General features: G+C 41.5%; 1 protein-coding gene across 1 annotated transcript in view; it reads left to right on the top strand.

Annotated features, from left to right (window-relative positions):
- Positions 1-13189, top strand: part of ak7b (adenylate kinase 7b) — an 82371-nt gene that overhangs the window by 36907 nt on the left and 32275 nt on the right. Inside the window, exons 7-8 of the mRNA XM_043697055.2 lie at positions 2682-2770; positions 12162-12252. Coding sequence (XP_043552990.1) covers positions 2682-2770; positions 12162-12252 — 180 coding nt within the window. The remainder of the gene's footprint in view (positions 1-2681; positions 2771-12161; positions 12253-13189) is intronic.

Raw genomic sequence — 13189 nt, 5'->3', positions numbered from 1 at the left:
AGGTCATGTTGTGGCTGTACTGGACATTGGTTAGAATATTGTTGGAATATTGCGTGCAAATCTGGTCTCCTTCCTATCGGACAGATGTTGTGAAACTTGAAAGGGTTCAGAAAAGATTAACAAGGATGTTGCCAGGGTTGGAGGATTTGAGCTACAGGGAGAGGCTGAACAGGCTGGAGCTGTTTTCCCTGGAGTGTCGGAGGCTGAGGGGTGACCTTATAGAGGTTTACAAAATTGAGGGGCATGGATAGGATAAATAGATAAAGTCTTTTCCCTGGGGTGGGGAAATCCAGAACTAAAGGGCATAGATTTAGGGTGAGGGGGGAAAGATATAAAAGAGACCTAAGGGGCAATGTTTTCATGCAGACGGTGGTACGTGTATGAGCTGCCAGAGGAAGTGGTGGAGGCTAGTACAAATGCAACATTTAAAAGCCATTTGGATGGGTATATGAATAGGAAAGGTTTGGAGGGATATGGGCCGGGTGCTGGCAAGTGGACTAGATTGGGTTGGGATATCCGGTCAGCATGGACAGGTTGGATCGAAGGGTCTGTTTCCGTGCTGTACATCTCTAGGACTCTATGACTCTATGCAGAATGTACTCTCGTATGGGGATTTTAGCATCCATCACTAAGATTGGCTCAGTAGCATCACTACAAACTGACCTGGTTGACTCTTAAAGGACATAGCTGCTGGATTGGATCTAGGGCAAATGGTGAAGGAACCAACCAAACGAAAAAACATATTGGACCTCATCCCACCAATCTGCCTGCTGCAAATGCTTCTCTCAATGACAATTTTAGTAGGAGTGACCACTGCAAAGTTCTTATGGAGACACAGTCCCTTCTTCAGACTGAGGATACCCTCCATCATGTTGTGAGGCACTACCATTGTGCAAAGTGGGATAGGATTTGAACAGATCTAACAACTCAACACTGGCATCAGAGTCAAGAGTGTGGTGCTGGAAAAGCACAGCAGGTCAGATAGCATCCAAGGAGCTGATCTCCAGCATCTGCATTCCTCACTTTTTCCGGCCATTGGCATCAGCAGACTTGTGCTCCAATATAATCTGCAACCTCATGGCTGGTGTATCGCATATTACCATAAAGCCAAGGGATCAACACCAGTTCAATGAAAAGTGCAGGATGCCATGCCAGGATTAACATTAGGCACACCTAAACACGCGGTTAAGTCACAACACTGGAATACGTGCATGTCAAATGACATAAACAGCGGGTGATCAACAATTCTAAGGGCCATGCAATTCCACAACTCGTAGTCAGACCTCAGTTCATCTAGTTGTGAATTGGATAATTAAACAACAAGGATGGGGGAGTCCAATACATCAATGAAAAATATATGGCTGAAGCATCTGCAACAATCTTCAGCCAGAAATGCAAAGTGGACAATCCATTTCAGCCTTCTTTGGTGGTCCTCAGCATCACATACCAGTCTTCAGTCAATTTGATTCACTCCATGTAATATCAAAAATAGCTGAAGGTACAGGATATTGCAAAGTCAGTGGACCTTGAAATATTCCAGCGAATTTACTGACTTGTGCTCCAGAACTTGTCACCCCCATTTGTATTACCATCACTGAAATCCCACTATCCACAATTTAAATGGTTACAATTAAAAAGAAACAGAACTGGACTAGCCATGTAAATAGTGTGGCTACAGCAGAAGTTCAGAGGCTATGAATTCTACAACTTAATTCCTGACTTCTCAGAACTTGTCCATATTCTAAAGGCACAAGTCCAGAGTGCGATGGAATACTTTCCTCTTGCTTGGATGAGTGCAATTCAAAAAGCTCGTTACCATCCAGGACAAAGCAGCCTACTTGACTGGCACCACATCCTCAAATATTCAGTGCCTCCACCACAGACGCACAGTAGCAACAGTGTACCATGTGCAAGATGCACCACAGCAATTGACCAAACATCCTTATACAGCACCATGACTACCAGCATTTAGAAGGACAAGGGCAACAGAAACAGATGAAGACCACTACCTGCAGGTTCCCTACTAAGCCATGAACCATCCAAGTTTGGAAATACATCATCATTTTCATTGTTACAGGATCAGATTCACTCCCTAACAGCATTGGATTGCAGTAGTTCAAGAAGGCAGTTCACTACCACCCACCAGCACACTCATCCTTTCTACTAAGGATGGGCCCATATTCCAAGAATGGGCAAACAAAAAAATGTACTCATCTACTTCTGGCCTCTGAGCAGCTCTGATTTAATTAGTCCACAACTGGTGACCATGCCTTCAGCTGCCTGGACCCTGAACTCTGGAATTTACACCCCTAACTTCTGTGTCATTATCCCTCTCATTTCTTTTTAAAAAATTCTCCTTAAATGCCACCTCTTTGACCAGGTTTGTCTATTTTTGTGACCTCAGTTTTGGGATATTTTACTTTGTTAAAGGCTCATCCTTGCTAATGAAATCCATTTTATCTTTTTGTGATTGGGACTACATTATCTGATGGTTTTTAAAAAAAAAGTCATGTTTTTCCGAACTTTACTTACACTGAATCTGTCAAAAATAGATTCGACTTTGGTCTGATCTTACTGATGATTTTATGTTAATTGCAATTAATTCTCGTAAAATTTGCAGGCTTCAAATAGAATGCACTTGTGTAATGCTGGATTTGTGCAAATTTTCTTTCTGTATTTAGGAGGCCTGGCTTGGGCTGAATCCAGCAATACCATGCTTTGGAGAAGGAAAAAATGTTGTTCCAACCATTCATGTCAAAGATTTAGCTGGGTAAGTGTAGACAGAAGAAAATGGAGCAGACAATATCAATGGTGCAGTGCTCGTGCTGAATTAAGCCATAGAAATATAGTTTGTCAAACTGCCTCAAGTATAGAATTCTGTTGCATATTGCAATTCTACTATTATTATTATAATTATAGATAATCTGCCTTGTAGATGTTCACTGGTCTTTTAAGGTAATTAGATCTCTGAGGAACTAGTTGTGACTTGTACTATATTGTCCTCAGCCTAAGCTGAAAGCTATACTTTATATTGTCAGTTTCTTCAAAGGTGTAATATTCATCAACATTATATGGATATGATTAATAAATGGATCTGGATTCCTCATAGGGCTATTGCGGTTGAGGTTGGTCCTGTTTAAATGCACGGCTTGCTTGTACTTTCTCTTTGGTTTTATTCCATTATATTAGTACAGCCTGAAATGGAAGGACAAACAAACATTTCCTTGACAATTTTCTTTTCTGCAGAATGTACTGGCCTCTTGTTGGATTCCTGTATTAGGTCTAAATGCTGTTCAAAAGAAAAAGCAGGACTTGTGTTCATGTAATAACTTTCATGAAACACGGATGCGACTTTATAGTCAATGAAATACTGTTAAAATGTAACTACTGCTAAAATGTCATAATAAACTTTCATATAGGAAGTTTTCACACCAGTAATGTGATGACAGTAACCTGATAATCTATGTGATGTTGATTGAGGGATACATCATGGGTAAATCCCCTACTGTTCTTTTTAGTTCAGCTGAAAAGTAGATGAGCTTCAGTTTGCTCTTTCACAAAGGTTGGTAACTCAAACAGTGCAGCAGTCTCTCATTATTGCACTGAGGATCCTGCTTCATTTTCATATTCGATGTAAAAGAAATGTAATCCCTTGGCCTTTGCAGCTTTGTTCTGTCTGTCTCATTGCTACCACCCAAAGACTGACCTCTACAGAAGGATAAATGGTAAAATCCATCATGGGCTCAGTGCTAAATTTCCAATTGTGTACAAAGTTAAAAATCAGACAACACCAGGTTATAGCTGAAAATGTGTTGCTGGAAAAGTGCAGCAGGTCAGGCAGCATCCAGGGAACAGGAGAATCGACGTTTCGGGCATAAGCCCTTCTTCCTGAAGAAGGGCTTATGCCCGAAACGTCGATTCTCCTGTTCCCTGGATGCTGCCTGACCTGCTGCGCTTTTACAGCAACACATTTCCAGCTCTGATCTCCAGCATCTGCAGACCTCACTTTCTCCTCAACCCTTTTTTTAAACCAACTATTGGTCCCTGTTATCAGCTTTTCTTCCTTCCCGGCTCACTATTATTCTTCCCTTTGTCTGCCTAACTGCTGTTGTATCTCTCTGGACCTCATCTGAAAGAGTACTTAATATGCTGGACATGAGCCATGCATACTTGCAGTTGTGGTTGGATGAGGATTTCCAGAAATATGATACAATATAAGGGTTTGTACCAATATACAAGATTGCCATTTGGGGTATCATCAGCCTGTGTAACTTTTCAGTGGGCAATGGAGAACATTTTACAAGGTCTACGCCAGGTCACTATTGTCTAGTTCACGTGCTAATAACAGGGAAAATCAATAAGAAGCACTAAGAAAACTTGGACATAGTCCTTAGATATTTCTCCTATATTCTCCTTTGGGTGGCATGGTGGCTCAGTGGTTAGCACTGCTGCCTCACAGTACCAGGGTCCCAGGTTCAATTCCAGCCTCGGGCGACTGTCTGTGTGGAGTTTGCACATTCTCCCCATGTCAGCATGGGTTTCCTCTGGGTTCTCTGGTTTCCTCCCACAGTCCAAAGCTGAGCGGGTTAGGTGAATTGGCCAAGCTAAATTGCACATAGTGTTAGGTACATTGGTCAGAGGGAAATGGGTCTGGTTGGGTTGCTCTTCGGAGGGTCGGTGTGGACTTTTGGGCCGAAGGGTCTGTTTCCACACTGTAGGGAATCTAATCAAATCTAATCCAGACAGTAGAAGAGAAAAATCTTGTTCCAGACATACAAAATGACCTACTTGGGCTACAGAATTGACAAGACTGGATTACACCTGTTGGAGGATAAAGTGAGGATGATCAAAGGTGTCCCGACTCTGTACGGGAGCTTAGGTCTTCCATTGGGCAGGTGAATTATTACAGAAAGTTCATATACACTCTGGCCTCCATCGTGGAATCTTTTCATCAACTCTTAAAAAATGAGTCAGCCTTGAAAATGGTTGCTTAGCCAAGCCATAGATTTCAGGGAAGTGAAGAAACAGCCATCATCTACTAAGCCTCTAAGCACACCATGATCCCAAGCAAGATCTGGTATTGACATGTGATGCCTCCCCACACAGCATCAGGGTAGTATTAGCTCACAGTAGCCCAATGGAAAGGAACACCCAAGGGCGTATACATCCAGCAGTTCGGCTAATGCAGATCATAAAAACACCCACATAGAGTAAGAATGTTTGGTGGTCATATTTGGAGTCAGGAAGTTCCACCAATACCTTTACAGATGTAAATGTAATAATAGCGAACCATAAACCCCTGCTAGGTCTACTTAAAGAGGATAGGGCAGTGCCGTTTATAGCATCAGGCCAAATTCAGTGGTGGGCTCTAATACTAAGTGCGTATAATTGTAAGTTGGGAGTTAATGTAGCAAATGGGGCTGTATTGAGCCACCTCCCACTGGCAGATACACTGCTGATGGTAAAGCCATCGGAAGAGTCTTAATGGTTTTTAATTTTCTGGACACACTTCCAGTCACAGCTGACAACATCAGACTTTGGATGCAGAAATATCCTGTCCTGGCAAAATTGAAACAGCTGGTGGTAATAGGGGCAACCAAAGAGCCATTACAACTAGAAGTTTTCGACCCGGAGTGACCAGAATACAGTAGAGGATGGCATATTAATATAAGGAGGAAGTGTGATTGCCTGAGTGAAGGTTACCGCCAGATATTGGCTGAACACCAGGGTCATCAGAGGTTTTCAAAATGCAGATGTTGCCAAGAAGATATCCCTAGTGGCTGCACTGGTGTGGCAATGCCCAGAGTGCCAACAAGAAAAAACATTACCATCAACAGCTCCCCCACATTGGCAAGAATGGCCGGGTAAACCTTAGATGGTTATATGTCGACTATGCATGTCCTTTAATGGGCTCAATGTTCTTAGTCATTGTGGATGAGCACTCAGAGTGGCTGTATGTGCATAGCGTTCATTTGTCAAACATGGGGGACAACGATAGAAAAACTGCATGCATCTTTTGCAATACATGGGCTCCCAGAAGTGTTGGTTACAGATAACAGACCGTCGTTTACCTGCAGTGAATTTTGAGTATTTCCTAAATTCAAATGTCATTCAACATTTAAAGATAGCTCCATTCCATCCATCATCCAAAGTACTCCCTCATCCAATTTGGCAGAAAGTACAGTCCAAACTTTGAAGGCAGGCTGATAAAAACAGCCTACAACTTCACTAGACACAAAACTGTTCCAGTTCCAATTTGATTACAGGGCAACCCCCCGTCAACTACAGGGATAGCTCCGACAGTGTTACTAATAAGGAGAAGACTCTGCACCAGGTTAAATCTGATCTTCCTGGACCTAGCTGGAGAAGGTAAAATGGCATCAGGAATACCAATTCCAGACAGACGACTCTAAAAAAAAGAGAACAAGAGTATCAAATGTTCTGTTCCCTCTGAGAACTGGCTCTGAGGGAGCTGGATCTGTGATAAGGACTCTCCGTGTCAAAATAAAGAGTGACTTGGCGACGGGATATCGGCCAATGTGGAGTTATTTCATGAAGTTATTGTTCAATATAAAATTTCATTTATGGGTGTAGGTTTGCTCGCTGAGCTGGAAGGTTTGTTTTCAGATGTTTCACCACCATACCAGGTAATATCTTCAGTGAGCCTCCGGATGAAGCACTGGTAGTGTAGCCCGCTTTCTATTTATATGTTTGGGTTTCCTTGGGTTGGTGATGTCATTTCCTGTGGCGACGTTATTTCAATAGACAATAGGTGCAGGAATAGGCCATTCTGCCCTTCGAGCCAGCACCACCATTCATTATGATCATGGCTGATCATCCTCAATCAGTATCCTGTTCCTTCCCTATCCCCATAACCCCTGATTCCACTATCCTTAAGAGCTCTATCCAACTCTTTCTTGAAAGTGTCCAGAGACTTGGCTTCCACAGCCTTCTGGGGCAGTGCATTCCATACACCCTCCACTCTCTGGGTGAAGAGGTTTCTCCTCAACTCTGTTCTAAGTGGCCTAACCCTTATTTTTAAACTGTGTCCTCTGGTTCAGGATACACCCATCAGCGGAAACATGCTTCCTGCCTCCAGATTGTCCAATCCTTTAATAATCTTGTACGTCTCAATCAGATCCCCTCTCAGCCTTCTAAACTCAAGCGTATACAAGTCCAGTTGCTCCAATCTTTCCCCGTAAGATAGTCCCGCCATTCCAGGAATTGACCTCGTGAACCTACGCTGCACTCCCTCAATAGCCAGAATGTCTTTCGTCAAATTTGGAGACCAAAACTGCGCACAATATTCCAGGTGCGGTCTCACCAGGGCCCTGTACAGCTGCAGAAGGACCTCTTTGCTTCTATACTCAATTCCTCTTGTAATGAAGGCCAGCGTGCTATTAGCTTTCTTCACTGCCTACTGTACCTGCATGCTTGCTTTCATTGACTGATGTACAAGAACACCTAGATCTCGTTGTACTGCCCCTTTACCTAACTTGACTCCATTTAGGTAGTAATCTGCTTTCCTGTTCTTGCCACCAAAGTGGATAACCACACATTTATCCACATAAAACTGCATCTGCATTGCATCCGTCCACTCACCTAGCCTGTCCAGGTCACCCTGTATTCTCCTAACATCCTCTTCAGATTTCACCCTGCCACCCAGCTTTGTGTCATCAGCAAATTTGCTAATATTACTTTTAATACCTTCATCCATATCATTAATGTACATTGAAAAAAGCTGCAGTCCCAGCACTGATCCCTGCGGCACACCACTGGTCACCGCCTGCCATTCCGAAAGGAAGCCGTTTATTACTACTCTTTGTTTCCTGTCAGCCAACTAATTTTCAATCCATGTCAGTATTTTGCCCCTTATTCCATGTGCCCTAATTTTGCTCAGTAACCTCCTATGTGGGACTTTATCAAAGGCTTTCTGAAAATCCAGGTATACTACATCCACTGGATCTTCCTTGTCCATCTTCAGAGTTACATCCTCAAAAAATTCCAGAAGATTAGTCAAGCATGATTTCCCCTTCATAAATCCATGCTGACTCTGACCTATCCTGTTACTGCTATCCAGATGTGTCATAATTTTGTCCTTTGTAATTGACTCCAGCATTTTTCCCACCACTGAGGTCAGACTAACTGGTCTATAATTCTCTGTTTTCTCTCTCCCTCCTTTCTTAAAAAGTGGGACATTAATAGCCGCCCTCAAATCTGCAGGAACTGATCCTGAATCTATAGAACATTGGAAAATGATCACCAATGCATCCACGATTTCTAGAGCCACCTCCTTCAGTACCCTGGGATGCAAACCATCAGGTCCTGCGGACTTATCAGCCTTCAGACCTAACAGTCTCTCCAACACCATTTCCTGCCTAATATAAATTCCCTTCAGTTCAAGTCCTTCAGCCACTATTACATCTGAGAAATTGATCGTGTCTTCCCCAGTGAAGACAGATCTAAAGTACCAATTCAACTCTTCTGCCATTTCTTTGTTCCCTGTAATAAATGCACCCGTTCCTGTCTTCAAGGGCCCAATTTTAGTCTTAACCATTTTTTTTCTTCTCACATACCTAAAAAAGCCTTTACTATCCTTCTTTATATTTTTGGCCACTTTACCTTCGTACCTTATTTTTTCTTTGCATATTTCCTTTTTAGTTATCCTCTGTTGTTCTTTAAAAGCTTCCCAGTCCTCCGATTTCCCATTCATCTTTGCTATGGTATACATTTCCTATGGTAATGTCATTTCCTGTTCTTTTTCTCAGGGAGTGGCAAATGGGATCCAAGTCAATGTGTTTGTTGATAGAATTCAGGTTGGAATGCTACTAGGAATTCTCATGCGTGTTTCTGTTTGGCTTGTCCTCGGAAGGATATGTTGTCTCACTCAAAGTGGTGTCCTTCCTCATCCATGTGTAAGGATACTAGTGAGAGTGGGTCATGTCTTTTTGTGGCTAGTTGATGTTCATGTATCCTGGTGGCTAGTTTTCTGCCTGTTTGTCCAATGTAGTGTTTGTTACAGTTCTTGCAAGGTATTTTGTAAATAACATTAATTTTGCTCGTTGTCTGTATAGGGTCTTTCAAGTTCATTAGCTGCTGTTTTAGTGTATTGGTGGGTCTATAGGCTACCATGATGCCAAGGAGTCTGAGTAGTCTGGCAGTCATTTCTGAGATGTCTTTGATGTAGGGGAGAGTGGCTAGGGCTTCTGGACGTGCTTTGTCTGCTTTTTTGGGTTTGTTGCTGAGAAATCAGCGGACTGTGTTCATTGGGTACCCGTTCTTTTTGAATACACTGTATAGGTGGTTTTCCTCTGCTCTGCGTAGTTCCTCTGTGCTGCAGTGTGTAGTGACTCATTGAAATAATGTTCTAATGTAACTTTGTTTGTGGATGTTGGGATGATTGCTTCTGTGGTTCAATATTTGGTTTGTATGTGTTGTTTTCTTGTAGACGCTTGTTGAAGTTCCCTATTGGCTGTTCACACTACTGCGAAATGACATTTTGTTGATGTTTTGCTCCCCTTAGTGAATTTTATACCAGTAAGGGTATTATTGATGGTCTTGAAGGTTTCATCTAATTTGTTCCGTTTAATGATGACAAAGGTATCATCCATGTAGCGGACCCAAAGTTTGGGTTGGATGGTTTGTACAGCCGTTTGTTCGAGTCTCTGCATTACTGCCTCTGCTAAGAGCCCTGATATTGGAGATCTCATGGTTCCATTGGTTTGTCTGTAAGTTTTGTTGTTGAAGGTGAAGTGTGTGGTAAGACATAGGTCTACTAGCTTGACGATACTGTCCTTGCTGATGCAGTTGGTGGTGTTTGGTGTTTGGTGTATGTGGTGTTTGGTGTATGTGTCTTTGGTTCCCCTAATAATGTGATCAGTGTTTCCTTGGCCAGGTTGATGTTGATGGATGTGAACAGGGCTGTTACGTCAAAGGAGACCATTATTTCATCCTCTTCTATCTTGGCGTCTTTGAAGGTCTTGAGGAATTCTTGGATGGAGTGAATGGAGTGGAATGAGTCTTCTACTAAGTGTTTTACTCTTTGGTGTAGCTCCTTGGTCAGTCTGTAAGTTGGTGTTCCAGGTAGCAAGACTATGGGTCTGAGGGAGGCTCCTGGTTTGTGAACTTTGGGTAACTCATAGAAGCGTGGTGTGTTGGATCCATCTGGTTTCATTTTTTGGAAGTCGGTCTTATTTATTTCTCTAGATTTCTGTCTTTGATCCCATTTACCACCTCCTGAGAAAAAGACCAGGAAAGAACATCACCATAGGAAATGGTGTCACCATAGGAAATGATATCACCAATCCAAGGAAACCCAAACATATCAATAGAAAGCGGGCTACACCACCAATGCTTAATCTGGAGGCTCACTGAAGATGTTACCTAGTATAGTGACGAAACGGCTGAAAACACACCTTCCAGCTCAGCAAGCAAACCTACATTCAGAACCTCAAACTGAGCTAAAAGTCTTCTCAAAAAAAGTTTCGTTTATTTTAAATGTATTGAATCTTGGAGTATGTCAAATGGATGATGCACTAATGCCCACTTAGCACACTGATTTAAAGTGAATTTCTTTCCTATCCTTACAGCAGAGCTCACTGGACAGTAATCAGGAATGATACTTTGATGAATTTTGCCCTTGCTGAATTGAGTATGGTGTCAATTGTGGCTCTCTGCCATTCTCTAAAACTGAGGTGAACCAACTGAACTCTTGAAAAGAGCTTGAATCTGGGATCTTCCTCATTTGAATGACTCAGATATTTGATAAAGTTGCTGACCATTAAGGAAAGCCTCTCACACTTACTTTCTGCTCCAAGGGCTTAATTGTCATGGACTCGAAGAGTCATAGAGCCATACAGCATGGAAACAATCTCCTCAGTCCAACCAGTCCATGCTGACCATGTTCCCAACTAAATTAGTCTCACCTGCCTGTATATGGGCCATATCCTTCTAAATCTTTCATATTCATGTCCTTATGTCTTTAAACATTGTAACCGTACCTGCATCCATCAGTTTCTCTGACAGTTCATTCCATATACTAACCAGTCTCTGTGTAAATAAAAATGCCCCTCATGTCCTTTTTAAATCTTTCTCCTCTCATTTTAAAATACACCCCATGGTTTTGAACTACCCCACCCTAGGGTGTTGAGATAAAAAGTATATTGTGGAATTCGAATACTTTTCCTGAGCAAAGTTCTATCTTTTGGTTCTCCTTGTCTTCTATTGTTTCAGTTGCACCAATATTTATGTCTGTACTGATACATGTACAGTTGTTTTTAGAACCAAAGAACAAAATGTATAAAAGTAAATGTACTTGTTGAAAGCAAGCATTGACTTCATCACAACCACTGCAATCTGTAGATCAATTGGCAGCACACTCAGCTCTGAATTAGAGGGCACTCCAGGACATCAGCATAAAAATGAAGGTTAATAGACTAGTGAAAAAAATGAAGGACTACTTAATTGTAGTAGGGGGTTTACTTTTACGTTGAGAGGAGACAGATTTAAAAAGGACATGAGGGGCAACCTTTTTCACATAGAGAGTGGTTAGTGTATGAAATGAACTGTCAGGGAAAGTGGTGGATGCAGGTATAATTACAACATTTAAAAGACGTAAGTACTTTATTAGGTGAGTCATTAAGCTCTTGGATCATCTGACAGATGGCTATAAAAGACCCCATGGCACTATTTTGAAATGAGAATTCCCAAAGCAATAACCAATATATGTCCCTCAAACATTGTTACTTTTTTTTCTTTTTATTACTCAGCAATCACAACTATTTTCCTTTAATTTCAATAGCAAACAAAGAGGTGAGAATAAACAGATTTTTATAATAAGCAGAAATGTTACAAGGAGTGACTCCTCACTCCCAGTCAGGAGCTGATCTCAGAAATTGTGCAGATCAGAGGATAGGCATACAGCTGTACTATTTCCTACTCTTGCAATCCTACCTTAGTGGATCCTCCCATAGGGATAAGAGAAACACTCCCTCATTTAAAATTGCTGAAATATCGGATGAATTTGGATTGATTATTTTTGCCTGTTAAACTATCTCAAATTTCCAAGTTGTTTGGAAATGGAGTACGTGTGGTTATTTCAGTGTGGGTGATTTTTGGACCAATGAGTTTATGAGTGACCTGTTTTTGGCCTTATCTTACAGAGTGATACAAAACATATTAGAACGAAGACCAAAAACAAACTACATTCTTGCAATGGATGACTCAAAGCACAAGATGAAAGAAATAATCAAGGTAAAGACTTAGAGATTGTTCCTGAAATAAAGGCATTTATGTGTCTTTCACTTCCACCTGCTATCTCAAAGTGCTTCACAGCCAATAACATACTTTTTAATTATAGACACTGTTATAATCTAAGAAGCTAAGTTTTAAACTGTTCTAATGTGATAAAGTGTATAAATTCTAATTGTGCATTTATACTTTGAATAAAATATTATTTAACTTGTCTTAACTTAATTTTGACTTGTGAAGAATACGTTACCGATATTCCCCTCCTCCATTTTTATGAAACTCTGGTTGCAGTTCCATTCACTTATGGATCTCGGAACTGTCTTTTGGTTGATCCATTGAGCCAAACGGAGTCATAGTCAAGTTGGCTACCCTCAGCGCTGACTAGAAATTCCTGTCAGCACAGGAATGGTGCTCTTAAACTTTTACATAATTGATAATAATTGGGTTCAGTTGACTGCTTGCCACTTTATGGCAGTTAGTCCGACCAAAGGAAATTCACATAAAATAGCTTAGGTGGGATTGAATACCAAACCAGCATGGAAGCCAGTAGTGGAAAATTACACGTTCGCCCACTTCCAATTTGCTTGTCCTTCAGCTGATTTGCTGGGCATCATTGTGTTGAAGTGTTTCACAAGAGTGTTAAAGTTACTACAGAAATTTTCAAAGAAAAAGAGTTCTCACGGTTTCCTGGTCAATAATGCACCCAACCAATAGCACAGAAAGGAGAAAGTGAGGACTGCAGATGTTGGAGATCAGAGTAAAGAGTGTGGTGCTTGAAAAGCATAACAGGCCAGGCAGCATTCGAGGAGCAGGAGAATCGACGTTTTGGGCATCAGTACTTCATCAGGAATAGCACAGAATAGCTAGCCATCTATGTCAGTTCTACTTGTTCGATGTTATTAGTATGGTATGTATGTCTCTTTTGCTTGTATAACACTGA

Source organism: Chiloscyllium plagiosum, unplaced genomic scaffold (genome assembly GCF_037043375.1).
Source record: "Chiloscyllium plagiosum isolate Xiang-an unplaced genomic scaffold, Cpla_swu_hap1 HiC_scaffold_8, whole genome shotgun sequence".
Taxonomy (NCBI): Eukaryota; Metazoa; Chordata; class Chondrichthyes; order Orectolobiformes; family Hemiscylliidae; genus Chiloscyllium; species Chiloscyllium plagiosum.
Note: the sequence above shows the minus strand (reverse complement) of the source record. Positions and strands in the feature narration are given on the sequence as shown.